Source organism: Heliangelus exortis, chromosome 3, assembly GCF_036169615.1.
Source record: "Heliangelus exortis chromosome 3, bHelExo1.hap1, whole genome shotgun sequence".
NCBI lineage: Eukaryota > Metazoa > Chordata > Aves > Apodiformes > Trochilidae > Heliangelus > Heliangelus exortis.
In genome coordinates, this window is record NC_092424.1 from 54,683,168 (window position 1) to 54,707,728 (window position 24,561).

Here is a 24,561-nt window from a genome sequence, read left to right on the forward strand (position 1 = left end):
TGTTTAGGTAGAATTGGAGAAAACTAAGCTCCCTCAATTATGGGGGCTGCTCAAAAACATTATGTTGAGCAGTTTTAACCTGCTCTGTGCTTTACGATTCACTCCCTCCCCTCCAAAAAAGTTTGGCTTTTCCTAATAATGGGAACTTGTGAAAATACCTTCTTGCAAAAGTACCAGCATTTTCAAGTCTCGAAGCTCCATTATGTACTCAAGTGAATGTAAATGCCATTAACATTTTTGTTTTTTCTGTTTTAGGCACTCAGCCACTCATTCTCCACAGAAATCTCACCAGTGTGGCTACTGTGAAAAGACCTTTCACAGGAAAGACCATCTAAAGAATCACCTTCAGACTCATGACCCTAACAAGATGGCCTTCAAGTGTGAAGACTGTGGCAAGAAGTACAACACCAAGCTAGGCTATAAGAGACACTTGGCTCTTCATGCAGCCACCAGTGGCGACCTTACCTGCAGGGTGTGTGCTCAGGAGTTTGGTGGTACTGAAGTTTTGTTGGAACACCTCAAAAGCCATGCAGGGAAACCAGCTGGCAACACCAAGGAAAAGAAACATAAGTGTGACCACTGCGAGCGTCACTTCTATACCCGCAAAGACGTGCGGCGGCACATGGTGGTGCACACGGGCTGCAAAGACTTTTTGTGCCAATTTTGTGCCCAGAGGTTTGGGCGGAAGGACCACTTGACTCGCCACACGAGGAAGACTCATTCACAAGAACTGCTGAAGAGCAGGTTGCAGAATGGGGATTCAGTGGGTCTCCTTGACCAGCTTTTTCCCTTCAAACTGAAGGAAGATGCCAGCGTACTATCCCCTTTTCCTGAAAGGGTCTCTGTGCAGAATGGCATTTTGAGTAGTTCAGAATCGGAGGAATACAACTGTTCACATCTTCATTCCCAGCCAAACTTACAAACTGCTCTTCCTCTTGAGCCTTCTCATCTGCAAAGGATGGGCTGTGCAGACAGCCTTCCAGCTGTCCATCCCACACCATGCTCAACAGCCATTCCTGGCAATCTGAACCTTCATCAGCCTAATAAATATGACCTTAGTTCTACCTCATTTGCAGCAGGATCCCTCAAGAATCTACCCATAAAAGTAGATGTTAAAGGTTACAACGTGCATCTTCTTGAGGACCTGCCGTTACCAGAACCTCAGTCTCTCCCCAAAATCAGTCTGGAAGAAGCTTCCTCAGGGCCTGCAGGGGATACTAACAAATACCCAGTGCACAAGGAGACAGAGGCAGCAGCTGAAACTACGAGCCTGCCTTTCATGGATCTCACCCATGTGATGAGTTTCTGGCAGCTCCCACCAGGTGACAACCAGAATGCCTCTGGGGACATCACAATGGGATTTGGTCCAGAGGAGCCATCACACAGGCTGAATGGCCTCAGCCAACAGCAAGGTCTTCAGCTATCACCTGGTGGGATGGCCATAAATCAGCTGCATCATCTTCCTCGCTCCTTTCCATCCACTACAAGTTCTGTAACTTTGCCTCATTTTCATCATGCCTTCAAATAACTATCACCGTGTTTGCTTTATTGTTTTTTTTTTTAAGACTGTGCTTCTTAAATCTGTTAGGATGGGGTGGTTTTGGTTTGGTTTTGGGTTTGGGTTTTTTTGTTTGTTTGGGTTTTTTTTAAATGAGGAACTGCCCCAAATGTTTTCAAGCACATTATGAACATGGTAGTTAAATTCAGGATGTTAATAAACAAGAAGCTCTATTTTTCGTACTACTATTAGATTTTTAGAATATGACAACAGTAGAACTAACACATTTCCCTCAACACCCTCTATATTTTCGTTCCTCGTCTTTCATGCAAACAGCTGAATAAATATCTTAAATTAGAGTAAAGCATGGTAAACTATGGCCACTGCAGGAGGAGAAATAGGGTTAGGGTGGATGGGAAGAAGGGGAAAATCACAGAAAAATCATTTTAATGAGTCATAAATCACAGCAAATTCCTACACATGGCAAAGATAACAATTTATCAACATCACAGAGATTTTTGTTCAGCACTTAATTACTGAACTTTATGAATCTTTAATTTAAATCAGAATCATTCCAAGATTAAATTCTAAGATTAAATCTTACCTCCTTGTTTTGCTTTTTTTTTTTTTTTTTAATTAAGAAAATCACTACTATCATCAGATTTACTAGATTTTATTTTCTGACGTGCACTTCAGCTGTGTGCATCTCCTGCATTTTTTCCTAGGGCTGGCAATACCTACCACTTCTGCATGACTGTGTAAGATGTCTTGCAAATGTGCAGTTGTGTCCAGAATAGGAAGTGAATTGTCTCAAAGGTTAGAACAAAATGTTAATTTTTCACTTAGAGCTGGGTCTGGCAAGGTATCATACACTGGTCTTTCTCACTAGTAAAACACTTCAGCATTTGCTTAAATTTAAGCATCTGTTATCCCTTTGGGTCAACAGCTTGATTGATTTTTAACACTCAATAAAAAAATATTGATTCCTACCTAAGGGGCCTTTATTCACCTTTTGTTGATAAAACTGGCCTTTGTTTTGTCTGGGAAATGATTATTAATCATAGCCATCTGCAGCTTGGATTTTTTTTTTTTTTTTTTTTTTGGAAAGCCAACCCTGCCTCAGGGGACCTGTGAACAAGCAGGAGAGGCACGGAGAGATGGCAGCAAGACCTCACCAGCTCTCCCTGGGCTTACCTGTGGTGTCCAAGCTGATGGGACTGGCAGGAATGAGTCAGGCAGCAATGGTGGAGAAGGCAGCAAGATCTGCAGGTATTTGGTGGCTCACAGAGGACTGCAACAGCACTGGTGTGGGCAGAGGTGGCCCTGCACACGCTGGGGGTGTGGTGGAGGAATAAGGCAGCCCCACGGGTGGCCAGCACTCCCTTCTCTCTGAAAAAAGCTCATTCCTCCTCCAAATTAGAGAGGAGGTTGTGAGGGCAGAGAGGTGGCGTAGGGAAGGTAAAATAAACAGTGGCATTGCAGCTAAGAGACAGTAAAAAAAGAGATCTGACCAAGTTCAATCAGTGGCCGTCCAGGAGATGTCAGGATATTTTACCTCGCATCATAGTAGAGATAAAAATACTCTGAACACCACTTGAAAAGCTACAGAAGCAGAGTGATACATGCCCGCTAAATAACCGAATTATTATAAATAATAGTATAAAAATAGAGAAACTTAGTATATATTTGCTCTCATCCAAAAAAACAAAAAAAGCCCCAAGCACATTTTATAAAGAAAATAAGCCATGTGAATCTGAAATAATGTTATGGAATGAAAGTTATACTACATGACACAAAAGATTGCATTGCTTATATAAAACAACCCCAATTAGTTCTAGTGCTCAGTTCCCATCCCCTTTCAGAAACCATGCTCATTTATCTTTTCCTTCGGATATATTTACCAACTGTTCCTTTTGGAACTCTGTTTTCTTAACCAGTGAGTTACTGTTGATGCCCCTAGAGTTTTTCACAGCCAGTCTGAAATAAAATGTAAGTTCCATATATTAATGAATTATTAATTTTCTGCTAACATAATATTAAAGCACTCTTCTTCAATACACTGTTCCTGTCCCTACAATTACATGTTCTGTAAGACACTGGGAAATGATCTATGGAATCACTACCAAACAGCTCCACACAGAGAAGTAATGGGAGAAGACACCTCCAAAAATATAAAACTTGCTGTAACTTTTAAGGGTTCATTTCTTCAGCTGTAAAAGAAAACAGCGATGGCATTGAAGAAGATAGTCTGGTGTGGGGTTCTTCCCCCTTGCCCTCTCTTTCTGGATTGAAAAAAAAAGCCAAGAAGCACTGCTTTAATGGATTAGGGCTAATCACCTGCCTGTTGTCTCTAAGACAGTCTAGCTATAGAAATTACACTGAATGAGCCACATCTATCTCCTGTTAGGCAGTTTATTAAATTTGGCAACTAATATCACAATTAACAATTACAAAGAATATAACAAATAATATCACAGCTTTAAAAGGGACAGCATAGTAACCTCTGTAACTAGGGAAAAAAAAAAGACAGTGAATTTCAGTTTGCTTATTTTATTTAATGTGGCAGCAGTAGCACTTGGAGTGGAAGAGGTGCTTGAAAACTGTGGCTTAAGGTCTTCCATAATGCATCAGAGGAAAACATTACCACATCCTTGCTGATGAGCCACTCTATCGTTGCACATTTGTAGTCTGAAAGCAGCAACAAGTCATATACTTGATATTTGCATAGAAACAGCTTTTATATTTTACTCCAGCTCACCTAAGAAGATTAAACTTTAATTCCTGGGAAGGTGATGGAGCAGCTCATCCTGGGAAAGCATTTCCAGATACTTTAAGGATGGAAACGTTTATTTTCACCACTCAAAGCCAGTTTCTCGTGTCTGCTTTCTCAGCTAAAAAGAAGTCTTGGACAGCACTGAAAATCACCTCTCACTAGCCCAAAGTGCTCGCAAAGTTCAGGTTTTAAAGAAAACGCAGCCCCTACAAGTGCACCCAGGCCACAGGTCCCAGGGACACACAGGACTCTCCTGTGTTATGGATGGTAGTGTGGATGTCTGGCTTAGAGACCTGCTGGAGGCATTGACTGTAAACTGGCTGCAACTACAACCCTGGCAGTACCTGGACTCACCAGTGTCCCTGGGGAATGTGGTGTCTCCTCCCCAAGCCTGTCCAGTCCTGGGTTTCAGAGATCAGTGGCTAAACCTTGAGGATGATGATCAGTAAGTCCCTGTTGGTAGTCTGAAGGACCTTGCCTGATAACCACCTAAGTTACTACACTGTGAATATAGTCACTGGTAATCCAAGGTGTGGAGAACACCAGATGAAACCACTGGGGACTGTCAACTGTTTTTCCTGTAGCTGGCAAATCAAGGAGGCAGGGAAAGCTGAAGGTGGTATCATGGACTGACCATCACCTTGGCCATTGCAGACTTCCCCACTGACCAGCAGCAATCAAGGAGAGCACAACTCCACATAAAAAAAAACCTTCAAAGAATGATTGTAGTGCTCTGGGACAGACTGCTTTGTGTACACTACTGTTCATCCCACACTCCAAGCATCTCCCAGGTTCAAAATAGCTTGGCAGCTACAGGGAATCTGTTTCTGTCACATTCCTTGCTAGTATCTCACTTTCTGCAGTGCATGTCTGTCAGGGGTGCAACATCTGAGCTATCTCCTTGCACAACAGCACCACAACCACCTTAAGCAGGGGTTTGAAGACCTCCTTGCTGCTCTGACACAGCTCTGCAAGGCCTGAGATGGTACAACCCTGGCCGCATAGTCTGAAGAGCAGAAATCAAACATCATGGTCTGGGAAAGTAAACACTGAGGAGAAGCAAAACCTCCACACCATCACCCTGATACAGTCATTACTGCAAGGAGTGCTGACACCTTCCTTGCTCAGAAAATGGAAGCACATTGTGAGACACAAGACCTGCTAGAGAGGTCTGCATTATAAAGCAGCAAATTGTCTGAAGATGCCTGTTACAGCTGAACAGTCACTTCCTACTTGAGATAGAGCTGCTTCAAACCAAAGAGCATTTAACACCAAAGTATATGTTCTCAGCAGCCCTTAATGGGGGCATGAGGAACTCTGCAAAAGTTTTCAGTGCAATTAATTGTTTCAATTAATACAAAGAAGTTCATACTACAAACACTGCAACAGGATATGGTATATTCACAAAAGCAAACAAAGTCCTTTTATGTTACAAGGTTGAAACAGAAGTAGTATTTCTTACCCAAACTCTCCTGAAGACTTTTTGCAGCATATACACCCTACTATTTTCTGGTTTTCTGCTGTATTCCTGAAGAGGTCTCTGCAGATCATTATTTCAAGAACTTATTTGCCATGAAAAATTATAATCAAGATAAATTAAATCTAAGACCCAGAAATGTAGGAATCAAAGATACTGATACAAAGAGCAGCACGTATTATCAATCACAGGTTATACTACAAATAACCATTAAAATAACTTTATAAATCATCTTAAAAACATAGACTGATTAGGATCATGGTTACCAGTAGCAGTGAGTGCTAGCAAACATATTATACAGATGCTGCTTAGAGGCAACTGTTTCAGGGGTGTGGTGTTGCTAATTTTAAGGCTGAGTCAACAGGAGGAATTCACATGAAATGAATAACATATAAAGCTTGATGATTCACCTAAGTGGACTTAAGAAAAAATAAATATGATGCTATAAATCTTAACATTGGAGATTAAAGGCTATGGAGTCCTTTATGGGACAGAAGAAACCTCACACCCAGACTGGATATTTTAGATCTATATAGACACTTGTATTTCAAGACCTCTAATTGAAAAGGCTAAGAAGCCCTTCCTGAGAACCCACATTAACTTCTGTGTATACATTTGAAACAATGGGTCAGGATGATGACTTAGAAAGCCATTCAGTATCAACAACACCCACTTGGAAATTTTTGACCTTTCTAATTTCTAACAAACGTACAGAAATAAGTTTCGGATTTTATGTCAAGGCATGAGCTTGCAGAAAAACAAAACAAAAAACCCCAGCCCAAACAAACAAAAAATTCACGTGTTATTATTCTATCAGGAGACTGGATTTCAAAGCATACAGTCTTCTGTAAAATGCTGCCCCACATCTCAAATGCTGCCATGTTTGCTATAAGAAAAAAAAAAAAAAAGGCTAAATTTTAACTCCTTACCGGGCCTAGGTTTGTCTGTGTTGGCACCTTCTTGTGCTCTCTTCTGAAGTGATGATTCTGCAGTTGTTAAGGTTGGGGGTTTTCTCTGGGTCACTGGTTTCTTGCCCTAGGGAAGAAGAAGCAAAAAGCCACACTCAACTCTAGCAGGGTGCTTATGGAGCTCTGTGGCAACTCTCCTAATCAATCTTGAAGCAGCGCTAGGAGGAAAGAAAAAAAAGGTGTGCTGTCTGCCACTTGGAAGCCATTTTTCCTGATCAAAATAGGTAAGATAATAATAAGCTTTTGAAACATATTTTATTTTATTTAAAAAAAAAAAAGGAAAAAAAAATAGAAAATTAATGCTCTCCTAAAGGGCTTGTTTACATTTTTTTTCTATAATAAAATAAGAGCTTACTTCATGACAGTTGCAATTAGCTCCACTTTTCTGATTCCCTAACAGGGCTTAGCCCTCTGGCCTTGGGTCTAGCAACCAGGAAGTAAATCAGCTATATATATCAGATATATATATCAGGGATCAGCAAACGTGCAAACAGCAGGGAGCCCACATGATCAGGAAGAGTTTTCTCTCTATACTGCAAAAGCTGCCAGGTTTCTGCTTCCCTGTAGCCATTAATCCAGTCACAGATGAGTCTGAAGAAATTGTTGTCCGAACTTTTTGTCCTATCATATTCTGTCCCTTTTTATGTCAGACGAAGAGCTCCAGTTTCGGGGAACTCCTAGCTGATGTGCAGCATGTATCTTGTCTTAAGAACCCACTGACTTCCCTGGAGTCTTAAGTTTCATATTAAAATAGGTCTTTACTCACCATAAACTAGGGTTTGGCAAATCTGCCTCCAGGAAAGACAGGGTGACTGTGTTAGCTTACCGAAGCCGGCTTGGTGATCTTTGCAGCAAAGGCACGGCGCATAGCTTGTTCTTCACAGAACTTGATGTGCCTCTCTGCTGCAGTCTCATTAAATCTCCGTGAGCAGTGTGGACACTGAATATAGTCTGCTCATAAGAAAAGAAACAACTTGTGTCACAGTTTATACACTACAGGTGAATTGCCCTCCAGTAAACTGGAGTACTCAAGATGGAGGTCAAAACTTGGCTCCATGAGAAGGTGACCAGGTTATTTGCCGTGAGCTTCCAGAGTACAAGCTTAGACAAACCACAAAAAACTCCTCTAGAAAAGCACTTGGGATCCCAAAATACATGCTTACAGCACTAATCCAGCGAACAGTAATTGCTTTCAGAAATAAGCCCCTGGGAACTAATAAAAGCAGATTTTACTGTCTTTGTCCTATTCCACCCCCCCCAACCTCATACTTCATATATCTGCAGAAAAGGCTATATTTAGAAATCCTTTGAGCAGTCTAAAGCAGTGATTTTAAGACTACTTTTGAAGATTGGTCATTATGATTGTTAGCTGCTTCTAAAAAATCCATTTCCCCTGGTCACTGACAAAGTACTGCTTAAGAGGTTGTGCCGCACCAGCTAATGCATGTAAGGGATCCAGGTTTCTGGGTGTGAAGCAGCATGGTGAAGAACACACAGCAGTGCTTCCTAGAGTTGTTTTTGACAATGTTTAGTCCTAATGCTGCTAAAAGCTGTTCAGCTACATTTCTCACTGGTGCAGTCCTACTCATTTAATGAATGATTGGTGTTTGGGGTCAGCATAGGGGTGTTCAGCCCTTGCATTGCCCTTGCTATCCTCAGACCCTTCTTCCTTGCCCAATGCCTCTTACAAAAGCAGCTCGAGTGTCCTTATCCTAGTATTACAGATAAGGTAATCTGTAATCTTTACAAATCACTTATTCCAGTAACAGCCCAGAAAAGGCAGCCCAAAGAACCACTGAAAGCACAGCCCCAGAACAATAGCATGGGCAAAACAGTTCTGAAGACTGGAGGAGAAGAACAGGGCAGATGCCTGACTTTGGAGAGCTTGTAGAGGGACCTGGCCCTTCAGGGGAAAATGGGAAGCTTTGGGCTCTACCCGGAGGAAGAAGAGAGGGAATGGGAATGTATCTCTCTCCTCCACACAATCCAGATGCTCTCTCTAGTCATGTAGTATAGCATATACAGTCCTGCAGTACAGGATATACAGCCTCACTGGGATCCTCAGCAATTTGACCTGAACTGTAGAACTGAAAAGCAGTTCTACAGTCCTTTTCCCTGCAACTACCTCTACCTTTGCATAACTTGGTTTCCTCAGACAAGAAAATAACAGAGTCATTAAAGAGTCGGAAATTCAGAGAGGAGCTTGACCCCAGTCAAGGAAGGACAATGTGTCCCACTGCTTATATCACATCTCTGTCATCTAGAAGAGGAGAAAAGCTGGAATCACAGCAGCTGGTTTTTCTATCAGTCCCAAATTCCTGCTCTGGAAATGAGCCCAGAGAGCCCTTTCTCCTTCCCTCTGCCCTCCTAATGCAGGCGGGACTCCACTGAGGCCCTTTCCAAGCTCACTCCCACATTTCATAAATCACATGCTGTGAGAAATACTGGCTGCAAGTGCATTTTTTTTTTTGATCTGTAACTTCTAACACGGTGAGGTCTGCACAGACCACACCTGGTGTTAGAAGCAAGGCAGACTTGTCTTTTTCTAACTGGCTTCCCTTAACTACACAGAAGGGGACAGTGGAAAAGCCACCACATGGGACTGTGGTGCACTACAGTGGTTTTGAATAGTGAGGGGATGTATTTCACCCCCTCTTATAACATACTACAACCTATGCTAGAAAACAGGCATCCTGAGTCTCCTCCCGAAGAACTAAGATCAGCCCTCAAACTTGCTGCCTTTAGACACAAAAGGCAGTTTTCTCTTCCTTCTCACCCATTGCACTCCTACTCAATTTAAGCCAAGAAATACAGATGAAAATTAGAGAGCATGGAGGGAATTAATGTTGTGTTGTGCCAAGGAGTGCAAAACTGAGGCCCAGCTGTGGATAAGAAGAGGTCACTGCTTTACCAAAGATCAGTACAAAAACTTTAATAAGATAAAGCAGACCACAAACCTGGATTGATGCTTGGTGGGGGAGGAGGTGGAAGAGGACGGCCCTCCTTCAGAGCTTTTGTGACCTGCTTGGCTGATCGAATTGCATTAATGAAATCTTCATGGTGCTGCCTCCAGTTAGATTTTTTCCCTGGCTGTTTCTGTAGTGGAAAAAAAAAAAAAAGTAAGACACAAACTGTCTTTCCCCCTTGCAAGGGACAGGGAAAAAATCTTAAGAGTGAGGGCTCTTTGTTTCTGAGGGAAGCGAAAAGCATTACAAACAAAAGAAAATCACTTTTTTTAAACATATAGGAAAGCTGATTTAGCCCTTTGCCATCTATTGACAGCACCAGAAGATGGATAAAAGAGCAATGCCCTCCAACAAAACACTCTGGTCATACCAGTCCAAAGGGCACTTAGGAGGGAATAGAGAGGATGCTATGACCAACACCTTCCCTTCTCAGATTCCACTCACCTTCTGCTTGTCAGAATCTTCTTGCTTTAAATCTTTGTGCACTTCTGCTTTGTTTTTACACAATTGATTCTAATGGATATTTTACAATGACAATCTGCACTGATGCCAAATCAGTAGTCATTTGGCAAATCTGGCTAAAATTAGACACATGAGCATCCATGTGTCTTTCCCTCCTCCCCAACAATCCATGAAAATGAATTTATTCCAGTAAGAGATTAAGCCTTTTCCCCTCCAGGTCTGCAAATACATTCAATTTAAATATATATTTAAATCCTTGAGTTCAGTAGCAGTGAATCTCTGCATCCATGGGAAGGTCTGGGGATACTGACAGCTCTCAGGTTCAAGCTGGGGCATTCATGCACCAACCATCTTGGATCATTCTCTCTTTCAGATTTCAGCGAAGAGGAAGGTGTCAGAGACTCAGTCTTTAAAACACATGCACAAACAGTTCCTAGAGGAGCACAGGTACTCATATGCCCAGAATAGTCATGACACCTAATGGCTTGGCTTCTGATCAGAGCAATATTCTCAAACAGTAGCAGCACAGCGAGGAGAAGAAAAGAACTTGGCACCCAGTCAAGCACACATGTGAGGTTCATCCACAACATTCAGGCTTTTTCCCTGGAGGAAACAATAGTGTTACTGAATGAAAGTCTTGATATGGAGGCAGCATACACTTTAACTATACCTTTTGTGGGGGTTGCTTCTTCACAGTGGGGATTTCTGTCCCCTGCAGTCTCTGTTTCAAAGAGTTGAAGGGCCTGCGCTTCTTGCTGAAAACTTTCTTGCATATTGGATCATGTCTCAGCTGGGATGCAAAGGAAAACAATCATTTATGGGCTGAAGTCATGCTTTGTTAATGATGCTTCCTTACACAGGCTTTAAAATCACTTATATTCAGGAGCAGCAAGCTGATCCAGTATTTATTCCAGGTTCAGTGTAACTCCTGAAGGAGTTAAGCAAAACTTTAAAAAGCTTTTCAAGTACAGCTGCAGTTTGACACAAGTAAGAAATAGAAATCATTTCCAGTTTGTTCTGTTCAGGGACATGCTGGAGTCCAGCACAAACCATGACTTAGAGAAAACAAACTGGGTCTGTGGACAGGAACAGTCCCCTTGGATACCCCCACCATCACCACATTTGGTTTTCTTTCTTAGTTAAGAAGGAGAACAGAACAATCCTGTTCAATGGGCTGATATTTACATTATAAGATTGCTGAGTTTAGATAAGTATTCCCCTGACTAGCAACCTTATGCTCATAGCATCAGCACCACTGAAACAGCAACAGCCCCAGGCTGAAAGGGAGCAGCTCCTTACCACTATATAACCTGACAGCTCAGAAGGAAAATGAGGAGTATTACTGCAGCTGAAAGCACAGGGAAATTTTAAGTAGACATATCCAGGGCTGAATTTGTGAATGAGCCAGATGTCCCAACAAAGGTTTTAAGGTTCCAAAGTGTCCCAGATTTTAGCATTAACCTCACTCTTCTGCAACAGGATGTGCAATCCCTTCTGAGAGAAAAATTGTGAGAGTGGGCACCCAGCAATGTCCTCTTAGTTGTGCTGAGGATCACATCTAAATGAGCTCATCCACAGGTGGTAAAGACCCCGTTTCTATATTCCTTTGGCTACTCCCACTTTCCCATTCTCAGCTCTTCTTCTTGCTTTTCTCATTAAGTTCTCTCTGCCATCCACTCTCTTCCCAAAAGAGTTAAGCAGCTGCCTGAGCAGGACCATTCTGGTTACAGCTCAGATGGGCCAAAAAGCACCTCATTCTAAAACACCTATTTCTAAGTTCTCATTTCCCTTTCAACCTTCCTACTCATGTGCTTCGGGGTCCTTATCTTCTGTTTCCACAGATCTTTGACAGTAAACTTGAGAGAAAGATTCCTCTGCAGGACCACAGAGCCACAGGATCAGTGATGCAAACTGAGGAAGGAGGGGATGTGTACAGAGCCCCAGGACTCCCTTGCAGAAAACCCCCACAATTGGGTTGTGCCAGGCAAAGTGTGCAGCCACCCATTTAGTTTGTAATCCAGGGTTTAGGGAGGTCAGGGAGAATCTTTTCATTCACTTCAGCAGGCATTGGAACAGAGCCTGGTGCCCCCATTATGCTGTCAAAGGGACTACTTATCAGGTGGTTTGTTAGTCTATTTTTCCCAGAAAGCCTGAAATAATAAATTCTCCCTAGAAACCTGGAATACAAAGAAAGCTTCAGGTTAGTAATTTATGAGACACAAAGAGATAATACATTAGTTTAAGTGCAATATATAGTAAACATCTGGCTTTTGAGAAGCAGGTAAATCAAGGTAGTGCAAGACTGCAGATTTAGTCAATGTACTTCTGTGTATATTTATTAATTCTCTCATAAAGTTCACTAAGGAAAGCATTTGTTTGCTCTTATAAGCTTCGTGTTCAACCCATTTCTCTACTCGCAGCCACCTCCTCCTTCCTCTGTGCTTACCACCCCTTTCAGCTGAACACATTGACATTCTCATTAAATTAAAAAAAAAAAGTTTTTTTTTTTACCAGAACATCTTGTGCAAAATGTCTTCCACAGGTTGTACAAGGAACCAGATCTTGCCTTTGAGCAGCTGTGTAAAATTCAAACCGTGCAAGAGTCTCAGTTACACAGTACAGGATGATTTGACTACAGCAGTCAGCCCATGCTGAAACCCTTTTGTTGTCACATCTACAGTCATGTGCCAGGATTCCCTGTTGCAGAATTACCTTATTTATCCTGTTCCTATGAAGCACAAGGTCTTCTTTACTATGACAGAGCTGTTTGTTTTCTGTAGGACTGTTCAGGTCCCTTCACAATCACACGATGGTGGGATGAGGAGATGACTCAAGAGTACTCCAGTTCATCACTGTCTCAAGTGAGGGAGTGGGGCTGGAAAGTCAGAGCAGGTGGATCTGCACCCAGATTTATTCCATTTTGCTTGCAAGTCACCAGGAGCCAGCAATGCCCAGTAATGGCTCAGGCTAAACTGTTGCTATTCCAGAAAGTGACAGCTGACACAACTAAGTGTGACACAGTTCTCAAGATAGAACATTTTCATGACAGGCTAAACAGCATTCTAAGATGATCTTGCTTGTACATGGCAAATTTGGGGGGATTTTTTTTGTGTCTGCTTTTAAATCAGGATTTTTCTTTTTCTAATAGGTTTTTAAGTTACATGGAAAGTAATTTTAAGCCTTTCTGACTCCAATGGCAGTCACATACTTTCCTTTAAGAACAGGGACATTAACTGTATTAAACAAAAACAGCTTGAACAATGATGGAACCCTTTTCATGTGACTTGTAACTCTACAGAGGACAAGACTTCTCATTGCAGTGTTCCTTACCTGCTCTTGCTGAAACAAAAGAAACCCTTCTCTTGCTGAGCAGCAGCAACATTACTGCTTTTATTTACATAAATGCACAGTATGCAATGAGAAGTCAGGAAAAAAGATGATTTGGCACAGAAGATTACTTCTGAAAAGTACAACAGCAAATGAGCTAAGGACTAGTAAAGAGTACGTGCACTGTCTTTCTTTAGTAAAAAGCATGTGCACTGTCTTAGTAAAAAATGTTCCTTTTCAGTAAACCACATACCCATATTCCACCCAAGCCACTGAAAAGCATTTGTTACTCACTTGTTCCATTTAACTCCTTTCCTGGTATCTGACTCATCTCAACAGAATGGTTTCTCAAACTTCCTTTTCTGTGCTGCTGTTGGGAGTCATGAGCACTCGGTGCTCAGACTTCATTACTCCAAAGCTCAGACCTCAAGCTGCCATGCATCAGCAATTACATAACTAACAATTATGACACAGGTAGGCCCCGTGGAACCTCAAAAAACTACTACAGGCATCAGCTAAATGAAAACCCTGAAACTTGTTCAAAGCTTACAGACATTTCTACTGATTTTGGTTAACATTCTTGAACAATTCTTGAAAAGGAAGGCGTAACCTTGGTGTGAATACTGTATTGACACTTCAGTTTTCTAAACAGCAATAAGACTTGTAGACTTAAATGCCTGCTTATTCCCTTCTCCAAACCCATGTTACTTGATTAAAATATAATATAAAAACTTTCTTCCAATAAAAACAAGTACTTTTAATTGTTTCTGTACATTTAAAGGCCTCATCAGGCCTTCTGCTAGCTTGTCTCCATCTAGTACAGAACTATTCAAGGAATTTTTAAGATGTTTTGAATTTAGTAATATCCAAGCCACTCTACTGCTGTGTTGGTTACTGTGTTCCTTACCAGTAGAACAGTTGGCTTTTTACCCAAAGGCAGAAGATTGCTAAACTTATAGTCCTGAAGATGAAAAGCTGAGGGTTTCTTATGAATACAGAAGGATTCAGAAGGACTGACTACAAATCCCAGTCATTTCAGCCACACGCACAGACTGGTCACTATCAGAATAATTCACAAGCATGGTACAGAAATTTAAAATCACACCAAGCCTAAAAGATCCTGGCCATTTGCAACAACTGCTGTGTGCCAGAAGTTTGTATTTTGATGAAACCAAACTGAATGCGAGACCTGAAGATTAGTATTTCAGGAAAAACAAGACAATGACTCTCTGCAAGGTTCAGTGTTTTTCTAAGTATCTGCTATTTTGTTTTCCACCCTACTCAGACTGAAAACTTTCAGCAATGCTGATTTCAACAGCAACACTAAGGCTCATGGACAACTGCAACACTTGTTGCAACAATTTTTACTCATTAAAAATTAAAAACTCAGGTTAGGTAACAGGGATGTCTAGCTACACAACAGATTTTTGGACACCCCTGCTTACAAACAGGTTATTTTTTCTTTTGTACCCAAAACAAAAAAAAACAGCCCAGGAAAGACCTAAGGAGTGAGTGAAAACTCCTTAACTTACAAAACTGTCCAATATCAAGGCATTACACTTAACCATCAGTACAAGGGAGAGAAGACATGAATGGATATATTGCTTTGCAAATGGAAATAATTTAATAATCTCATCAGATAAAATCTGTAGCATTCTGATTATTTGCTGAATACACTCAACAAATATACATATATAAAACTGTCCAGTGATAGTAAGAAAAATATTTTTTAATTTTAATACATTTCTACTGTAATGAAACTTTGCAACAGTTGCCATGTCACTCTGGACAGAATAGACATCAGGAATACATTGTTTTATATATATCTTCATTACAGAAATAATTAAAACTTACTGGTTCTTGTTACAGTAACATATGAATAACCCCCTTTGCACATGACTGGCAAAGATATGAGTTAGCAGTTCCGTTCCCTTCTCAACACAAATAAAACTTAAGGATATTTCCACAATAAGTTCCACAGTTTCATCAAGACAACTTCAGTCCTTGAATGTTTAGTTTCAGATTGAGCAACTCTTTTTCTTGCCTTGTTTTCTCCAATTTGAAGGCCAGTTTATTGGCTTTCTTCTCCATTCTGCGTTCCTGTGCACAGGAATAATTACAAATTTACAAAATAGGCATAACGTGCAAAAAGAAATCATTCTATTTAACAGCTCTAGATAATAAACAACAGCAACCTGAGCAATATTATTCTGGACAGCAATATTATTTATGAAACTAACTAGCAGCAATATGTAGCACCAGGATTATAATCTTTAATTAGCTGAAGCTTCTAATAGGCTGCCAATTTCTGTTCCTAAATAAAACAATCAGTATATAATTGTGGCCAATTAGATTTTCCACATTTCTTTCAGAGACTTTTCACTTTGTGTGATCTGAAACATCACAACTCTTTTCTTTGCTTCCCTAGACAGTAAGGAAATATGAGGGCTCTTTCTGAAGCTGTATGTGTTACGATGGTGACAATAACAGAACAGAATTTCCATAGAAGAAACCAAGATGTCAAAATTATGAGGCAAATTTTCTTTCCAGATTTTTTTTTAAAAAAGCAATAATTAGTCCTTTGAGACCTGCATTTTTTTTCCCATTAATTTCCAGGCAGAAGAACAAATGAGCTCTAAAAAAAGTATGCGAGACAGAATTCAGATAACAGAATGTGGTTTTGCAGGGTTTTGTTTAAAACAGGGTGTACCTTTCTCTCCTCTTTTATTGCCTGCTTTCTAGCTTTGCGATCCTCCTTGCTCTCATCTTTGGAACGTGGCTGTGTTGATGCTCTTGGCAGGTCACTGCCATTAATCATCTGCATGCGTTCAACCTGCTTAGCAGTAAGACCTTTCTGAGGCAAAATATGTAGAGGAATTCCAGTCTTCTGGGAAACCTTTATTGGTTTGGGCTAAAACAGAGAGCACAGATGTATTAATGGTCTCTACATTTCTCTCCATGAAATGCACATCACTATCTTGTCAGTATAAAAGCACTAGACTCAGATCTAATATAAGTTTCCTATTTTCTTCCCTTAAAAGACCTGTACATTAATCCTGAAGTAGGAAATCAAACACATCTCTGAGCAGAATTTGGCTTCCCTGAACAAGCAGTTTCTTCAATTTATTTAAATATTACCAAAAAAAGAGAACTTAAGTAAACACTTAATATTCCTTTATAAGCTTTTAAGAAAGTCTTCCTTTCAAAATTTCACACATCTGTAGTGTCAAGCTATGCTCTAATGATGGGAAACATTTGGAAGACCAAAGAACTAGAATAAATTGTTTCAAACTGTAGAATACAGATACAAGTAAAAAAACCTAATGTGTGGCTGTGAGACACAGATTACACGAAAGTATATCCCAGATAGGAATAAAGTTCCTTGCTCTCTATGCTTCTGCCAAGCTATTACAGAAATCTCAAACTTACTCAATTTTCCTACTAATAGGAAAAAATATATCAAATCCTTCAGCTAATAGCCTTCCCCACAACCCTCTTTTCTGCTCCCTCCCTTCTTTTAAAAACAGCAATCCATTGAGAAAACAGTTTTGTCTCAAGTTTGCCTAGGTAAGACTGTTACTCAAAGTAATTTTCATCACTTTACCTTTGATGGCTCCTTAATAAGTGTTGGGTGATTATATAAGTTTGAGTATGTACCTAGGTCACAAAGGAAAAAAAAACAGTGAAGAAAGGCTTGCAAACAGAAAAGAGATTTCTTACAAATTGCACTACTTAGTTTTTGAGGCTATAAAACTGCAATTGTTATCCTCACAAAATCAGCAGTTTTCTTTAGTAAGAATTCCTGCTGTTGTGCTCCAGAAGCATACACCATTACCTGAAGCACTGCTAGAAAAGCTCTGAGGTCACTGATCATTTACTTTGAAATCCAAAAGAATTCCAAAATACTTACTCAAAATGGTTTCACAATCCCACTTTTCTTCTGGTTCCTCAATAACTACAGCTACTATTTCTTCCTTCTCCTCCTCACTTTCTTCATTCACAGCAGAACCCAAATCTTCACAGGGTTCAAGAGTATCTAATTTCACACAACTCCAAAGAAGACCAGAGAAGAAAATATTAAGTTTATCTTTTCTTGAAAATGGGTAATTATATAAATTCAGTCTCCTCTCAATAAAACCCCCAATCAGAGAAAGGTATAACCAATGAAAATTGCAGCAAAAATGGGTTTCCTTAAGTAAGCATCCCCAAAATAAACTGAGACATAAGGACAAGAGACACAGATGGAAAAAGAAGCATTTCTGCATTTCAAAAGTATGTGGCACACAGAATTTAAGACTGGAGGGCAGGAAAAGGATACACTTTTTAGTCTGCAAGCAAGGCAGCTCCAGAGATGATTATGTACTCTGCTGCTGACCAGTCATCTTTTGCTACAAGGAACACAGTACCACACCTTTCAACTAAAGAAACAGACTAAGGTGAGAACACTTAGCCATTTAACTGTGGGGTAATATCAGCTGCTTTAAGACAAGGTGAACATACTGTGGATATGCAGTCTTGCATTGGTAAGAGGTTCCTTTGTAAGCACTGTCTTTTGCAGAGCTCCAAACAGTGGTACACGTGCAAGAGTCCACTGAGTTTATCATCATGTCACTACATATACAATGGATACCAGCAGGACAGAATATATTTGGCTACCAAGTCTTTTAAAAACAAAAGTAAAGGTATAAAAAGAAAGGCAAGTTATACTAAAAAGAGAAAAAAAAATGATGCCTCTAGATTTCACTACTCTGAATTCAATATAGTTATACAAAAGGAGCACAGTTTCACATAAATCAACAAAATGCTTCCACTTAATTTTATCTCATAGTTTAAGACCGACATTCAGTGACACAAAAAATTATTATAAGCAGCTTCTTTTACTGTGGGATATAATCTTTAAGTACATAAACTGGAAACAACATATCCAAACATTCAATATAAACACGAGGTTATGTAACTACTTATGTGAAGCAGTACTACTGGGAATACATACTTCTTTGCTTTCTCTTTGTAGTAATCATTCAGGACTTCCTTCAATCGAGTGTTGTCTGTATCAATATAGCCTTCTAACTCCACATTATCCAAGGCTCCAATTTCATCTTCATCAAATTGTTCAAAAAACTAAATAAAGAAGTGGGTACCTATAGTTAGATTGCATTTGTCGTGCAACTTCCTGATAGCTTCAAAAAGAATCTACACATTTCTTTCTCTTTGCCCCATTTTCTCCTTTTTCACGTGGCTGAACAGTATATCTGCAGTATAACTTCCTCCTTTCTGTCAGTATTCTTTCAGCGTGGGAGTTAGAAAGTTATCTTTTAATAAAATTTTAACCACATTCTAGGAAAAAAAAACAAACCAGTGACTGGTCAAGACTGGTCAAGTTATGCCCTATTTTCACTGCTCTGACATAATTTCATGAATACTGGGGACAGGGTGAAAGAAGTGAGTCTTTACTAGGCACTTACACATGATTTGTTGTGTTCAACTAAGCCTCTCAGACAGAAGTTTAATGAATGCTCATTATGATTGATTGGAATAATTCTATTTAACTAGATCAGTATTAGACCTTTTAATAACAATTAATACTACAACTATTTAACACAAGCATCTTAGTGCACACAATATTATATGTGGAATATGTGCAAAGAATAGCTGTTTGATGCTCTGACTATTGAAGGCAGTTAAGAACTTGACAGCCATATAGGGCACCACCTTACAAGACGAATAAAAAGACATTTATAAGACATGAATAAAAAGCATTTAACACCTTTATGTTTAATAGTTACTTTCTTGAGCTGCCTCACCTTCTCAAATCTGTCATCCAGAAGGGTTAACTGCTCATTCCTTCTCATTACTGAAGATGTCATAGAATATTCTGTGAAACGACTTTTGGTTTCTTCTTGCATAAAAAGAAATTCTTTTGTTTGTCCATTAATCTCATCATCTGATAAAGGGCCTTCTGAATCATAGTCTTCATCATTACTGCAACTATCCTTTTCATCACTATCATCTTCCACATCTTCCCATTCATCTTCATCCTCAGCACCTGATCCCCTGAACAGAAATATAAAAGAGTTTTAGAATATGGACCTTTCCACAGCTCTGAGCCATACTGGGTTGTCTGAAAAAATTTGGCTGTAAAAGATTTAAAACTTGAAGGGCGAAGATAAAAAGTGATTATTTTCAAGCCAATAAAAGAAAAACAAGTTCAGCAGCAGAAGTATTGCCAAAGTCAGCATAGTTCTACTTTTGTCTGAAAGCTGGAAACACTTCTGGTAACTGTTGGAACATACATCCCTGCACTGAGACTGAGGTTATATTTACATTCAACTACACATGTGAAAGTTGAAAAAGAAACATACCAGCTGTGTTCTTGAATATTAGAACTAGCAAGATTTCTCATTGTTTGTAGAATTATGAGAATGATACCAAACCTTAGAAAATCATATGTAGTGGGATATAATATAAAACCTTTGTAAAGTTTTTGGAAAAAAACTGAGTTTTCATCAATATGATTACTGACATATTTTAAATGTGATACACAGTAATGCTTTAAATAGTCCAAGAAACCTATTATACCATACATTGCATATATAAACAAATAAATATAATCCATGAGCTCAAAGTAACAAATGAAACGGATGAAAATTCTATTTTGTAAGCTATCACCCACATAGCACAAGGCAATACCTTTTCCTTTAATACATTTTAGTATTCAGTTTGAAATCTGAAACCATTCTTGCTTCCTACAAAAAGAGCATACAAAGTTTACAACACTATGTACCGTTTCTGCAGTTCATTTGCTTGCAGAACAAAATCATCTTCCAGAATATTTTCTGGATTATCAAAGTCAAAATCATCATCAAGAGCTGCAACAATATCAGGGTCAAAATCCAGTCGTGGTCCTAAAAGTTAGAAAACAAACACACAACAGGATAAATATTTGTTTCTTCAACTCAGCTAGATTGATAATTTGCACTAAGGAAAGATTAAACCTAAGAATCACAAATTTCCTCAACAACATTTGGAGACTTGATACAAGCCAGGGAAAGTCACTAACCTCTTGTCAGTTTTCCTCATCTAGAAATAAACATTTTTGGAAGCTTAAGAATGCTGGAGAATGTATTTTAGTCCATTTTACTTAAAGAGTATTTTCAATGAAAAAAATACCCTAGTTAAAGTACTGTATATCAACCAACCTCAGCTTCCACCCCTTAAAACTCCCTACAGTATAAAAGGTCAGAAAGTGTTTCTCTGCTGCAATTAACAGAACCATCTTTAGCATCCTTCTGTCAGGACAAAGAGAACTCCCACAATTCCTGTTATAAAATATTAAGACAGGTGCAAAGTGAATGTTCAGTGAAAACTGAACAAAATATATGATACATAGCAAAAACATACAGCCTGTAGCACTGAAAAAATACTAATGAAGAAAAGTAAATGCCACTTTGCATTTGCAAAGAAGAGAACTTTTGAAGGCGAAAAAGAAGTTCCAGACTTGGATTCAGATGGAGTAATAAATCAATCCCATTATCTACAGTTCTCCTCTGCTATTAGTTTATATTTGCTACACAGTAGTAAAAGCTCATGAATCCCCCCTTCAGCAAAGCTAAAAAGCTATTACTAGTGACTCACACAGAAGTAGGTATCAAATTGAAAAACCTCTCTTACAGACCATTTTTTATGTCTCCTATTGAGCCTGTTCTCAACCAAAAGTATGTATGACACTGTGTTTGAAACCATATTGACATCTAACACATAGATGGCAACTCATGGTACAGAAAGTTAAAAGATTTAATGATACCTGAAACAGGAGCAGCTTTATTTAACAAGCCCACATCCTCTTCAAATTCTGTGGCAAATACCGAGGAAGGCAACTTAATAGAAGGAGCCTTAGAAATAAGCAAAAAAACCACAAACCATCACATACATTTGAAATTATCCCTTACAAAAGTGGGCAATTGAAAGTCTTATTAAAAGCTTACACACACACATACACACACAACCAGAATAACTTCACATCTTGTGTAGCATCACCAAACTGTACCTGAAAGGTATTCCTAATTATTTCCTAATTCTAATTCCTCAATTAGAAGTGACTGACAGGCAACAACTGTGTACTTCATTACTTGAATTTACTTACTGATTTCCCATTCCAACATGACCTAGTATCATGAATTTCACAAGTTATGGTAGCAATTGAAAATTTTATGTTCCCTCTGGTTTCTGTTACATTCCACTTTAAAATATGGTGTATTAGTAATACAATCTGATCTTTTCACAACTCTTGGAGCATTCAGAAGTTAAAAAAATCTTAAAAGCAAGTGCCAAACCCCAAAAACCACGACTTATTAAATAAAACCTTTGTAAGCCATCTCTATCAAGAAAAGCTTGTCATGGGTACACAAAGTGCCTTGAACTAGCTAAATAATATTCATCAATAAGCTATAGCTTGTCAACTTTTGCTTTTACTCGTACGGAAGTCTTGACTCTGGGTCACAAATATCCTCTCTATATAACAACACCTATTCAATATGACTAATGTGTCTACAGAATGCTCAATCCCAAAATAACAGCATAAGATTATTATTATTACCATAAATACTACTTACTGGAATTCGCTGAATTTCATCCTCAATGTGCCCTTCAGTTGTGACAACAATTCTGTTTTGCTGTCCACGCACAAAAGGGACAAGCTCAGAGGGCCCAGAAGCTTCTTTCAGATGCTGCAGATAGTCATAGTCATCATCAAAGAAGACTCCATACTTCCGCTGCTCTTCTCTCCTTTGCTCCTCATGCCCCTTGGAATTGCAGAAATAAACACGTTATTTTCTTAAGTCTATTTAAAACTTATTAGTGAAAAGTAACTCATCTACTGAAAATGCCTGAATTCTAAAGTCACTGCAGTCCTGTCTCCACTCATTAACCTCAGGCATAGCCAATCAGAATGTTGTAATCATCTGGTTCAGTGTTTATATACATTTATATCTCTAATGCCAGTTAGTCAACCTTCAGCCCTCAGGTAGTAACTCACAACTGTCAAATTCCCTACAGTATTCCTCTTTTTAATATGCTGGGCTAAAAACTACCTTCTTTCAGGCTATGCTTTTGAATTATACAATTGCATACCCACTTTGCTCTCTTGCAGCATTTCTTATCTGAATTAACCTCAATATTTAAAAGCAAGCACTTACTTTCTGTGTAGGCAGCAGAACTCTCTGGGGTGCTGTATCATCAGCAGCAAGTGGATCCCTCTGACTTCTGTGCACTAAGTGAAATGTTACTGCTTTCTTCTTCTCTATGAAGGGTTTCTTTTTCTTGTGAGGCTGCAAAAGGACATTTAGTCTATCATTAATATAAACTGAAACATTAAATGCATCTAAAAGGAATATTTTGCCAGGAGCATGCGTGCATGTTCCTTTTAAAGTAGTATCTTAAAAACATGTACTTAGAAACAAAGCAAAAAGACACTAGTGGCAGGATCACTCTTGTCACCCCCTGTACAACAGCCATTTCCTATGTTCTGTAGAGCATGTGCACCTGCATTCTGCTGCAAAACAGCAATATATCAGTACAATAAATATTTGACTACAGTAAATACACATATATGCCTCAAAAGATATTTTTAAGTAACTACATTCTAAACACTGTGTCACATATGAAGCAAACTTAATCCAAGAAACACAGGAAATTATCATATGGAAAATAATCTCATGTCTTGAAAATTCTTCAGGCAGGTGTTCCTACAGCTGTAATTCAGTATCAATCATGAAAACTATCAACTGCACCATTACACAGACACAGCTCTAACATCAAAAATACATTTACATTCTGGGTCATCAAAAATTTGAAGCATTCTTAACAGTGTGGAAGCTTTTTCTATGAATAAGCATATCTGATTTAGCGAATTATTTTTATCAAAATTGCCGGCTTTACTTACCTACCAAAACGTGTTAATAGGAGACACGTGCAAACTGGAAACTACTCCACAGATCTAACCTAACTTCTTTACCCGATAACTTTAAGTATATAGCATGATACAATGTATCATACCAAAGCTAAGAGCAGATCAAAAGCCACCATCCGTGACGAGTTAAAAGCAATGCTCTAAATTATGCTTGGCGCACCCACGAAATAAAAAACATTACGTTTTTTGAAGCGGGCAAGGTGCTGTCCCTACGAACAACCAACTTGCTTGGTGACCCACGGTACCAGAGAAAGCCTGTGACACGGCGACAAGTCCCGTCCCTCTCCACCTCCCGGGTGGTTACAGCACTCACCCCAGGAGGCCGCCGCGGAAGCCTGGGCTGCGCCTCAGCCGCTCCGACCCGGGCCCCTCGCAACCCACCGCCTCCTGCCTCCTCCCCTGCCCTCCCTCTCCCTCCCGCCCCCCGCCGCGGGTCCGGGGCTGCCGTGGCAGACCCCACAAACAGAGAGGGGCCGGGTAAAGCTCTCGGCCGCCCGTGAAGCGAGGCAGTCAATGTGCCGATTCCCCCTTGCAAAACGCGCTACGGGAACGGCACAGTCCCAACCCAGGCGCTGGCGGCGAGGGGGGGGAGAAGGAGACGGGAACGGAGGCACACGACGGTTAACGGGCTACACGCGGCGGTTAACGGCCCGCCCCCACTCCCCTCCCTCACCATGGCGCAACGGCAGAGCGAGGGGAACCGCTACGGCTGCTCCCCGTACCCTCGGTTCCGCTCGTTTCCACGCGTCCCTGCCGTCAGCACCGACGAGCTACGGGGCCGCCATCTTGGGATAAACCAGTGATCGACGAGGGGAGGAGGAGGTAGATAGGTTGCCACTCCGGGCAACTTCGATTTTTCCTCATTAACAACAACAAGGAGAGTTTTATCAGACTGAAATAGTATATGTAAAAAAAATAAAAAGGGGAGGATCTGTGGACGCAAGCTGGGTACTTACTGCCACTCACCACAGACTTATTTTACTACTTCCCCCCCCCAGCTCAGGGAGGAATGGTGCCGCCCACCATCGGGCCGCAAAGACAGAACGCTTTGCAGCGTGCCAAAGGGCAAAGCTCATGCGCAGTGTCCGGGATGGCGCTCGCCGGACGGGGCGGCCGGCGGGGC

General features: G+C 40.1%; 3 protein-coding genes across 21 annotated transcripts in view; 1 reads left to right on the forward strand and 2 right to left on the reverse strand.

Annotated features, from left to right (window-relative positions):
• The window catches only part of PLAGL1 (PLAG1 like zinc finger 1), a 51,299-nt gene extending 47,794 nt beyond the window's left edge, over positions 1-3,505 (forward strand). For all 13 annotated transcript variants that reach the window (XM_071740678.1, XM_071740681.1, XM_071740676.1 and 10 more), the window contains one exon: positions 256-3,505. In XM_071740678.1, coding sequence (XP_071596779.1) covers positions 256-1,528 — 1,273 coding nt within the window. In that variant the 3' untranslated portion in view covers positions 1,529-3,505. The remainder of the gene's footprint in view (positions 1-255) is intronic.
• Positions 1,915-13,856, reverse strand: ZC2HC1B (zinc finger C2HC-type containing 1B). Of its 7 annotated transcripts, none has more exons than XM_071740693.1 (8): positions 13,766-13,850; positions 12,656-12,720; positions 10,815-10,934; positions 9,674-9,812; positions 7,543-7,667; positions 6,678-6,783; positions 5,734-5,811; positions 1,915-3,475 (listed from the first exon to the last, which is right to left on the reverse strand). In XM_071740693.1, exons 1-7 carry the CDS (start codon positions 13,800-13,802, stop codon positions 5,774-5,776), a joined length of 630 nt encoding a protein of 209 aa, XP_071596794.1. In that variant the 5' UTR covers positions 13,803-13,850; the 3' UTR covers positions 1,915-3,475; positions 5,734-5,773. The 7 variants fall into 7 exon arrangements, 5 of the variants coding, with proteins under 5 accessions (XP_071596794.1, XP_071596793.1, XP_071596792.1 ...); XR_011725236.1 differs by having other exon boundaries at positions 3,454-3,475; positions 5,734-5,873; XR_011725235.1 differs by lacking the exon at positions 1,915-3,475 and adding an exon at positions 3,895-4,186 and having other exon boundaries at positions 5,734-5,873.
• Positions 12,463-24,535, reverse strand: LTV1 (LTV1 ribosome biogenesis factor). Its single transcript, XM_071740689.1, has 11 exons — positions 24,112-24,535; positions 22,666-22,797; positions 22,084-22,272; positions 21,276-21,363; positions 20,256-20,376; positions 19,276-19,525; positions 18,465-18,592; positions 17,382-17,521; positions 17,076-17,128; positions 16,182-16,382; positions 12,463-15,571 (listed from the first exon to the last, which is right to left on the reverse strand). Exons 1-11 carry the CDS (start codon positions 24,112-24,114, stop codon positions 15,458-15,460), a joined length of 1,419 nt encoding a protein of 472 aa, XP_071596790.1. The 5' UTR covers positions 24,115-24,535; the 3' UTR covers positions 12,463-15,457.
• Positions 24,536-24,561: the final 26 nt, after the last annotated feature.

Excerpts from the sequence above, each read along its gene's own strand:
- LTV1 (XM_071740689.1), bottom strand. Across the intron at positions 20,377-21,275 it reads TAAAGCTGCTCCTGTTTCAG|GACCACGACTGGATTTTGAC; the intron begins GTATCATTAAAT and ends TCTAACTTTTAG. Across the intron at positions 16,383-17,075 it reads TTATTAAGGAGCCATCAAAG|CCCAAACCAATAAAGGTTTC; the intron begins GTAAAGTGATGA and ends TCTCTGTTTTAG.
- ZC2HC1B (XM_071740690.1), bottom strand. The coding sequence starts at position 13,802 with ATGAGTCAGATACCAGGAAAGGAGTTAAATGGAACAA. Across the intron at positions 12,721-13,765 it reads AAAGGAGTTAAATGGAACAA|CTGCTCAAAGGCAAGATCTG; the intron begins GTGAGTAACAAA and ends AATTTTACACAG. Across the intron at positions 7,668-9,673 it reads CCCACCAAGCATCAATCCAG|ACTATATTCAGTGTCCACAC; the intron begins GTTTGTGGTCTG and ends TCTTATGAGCAG.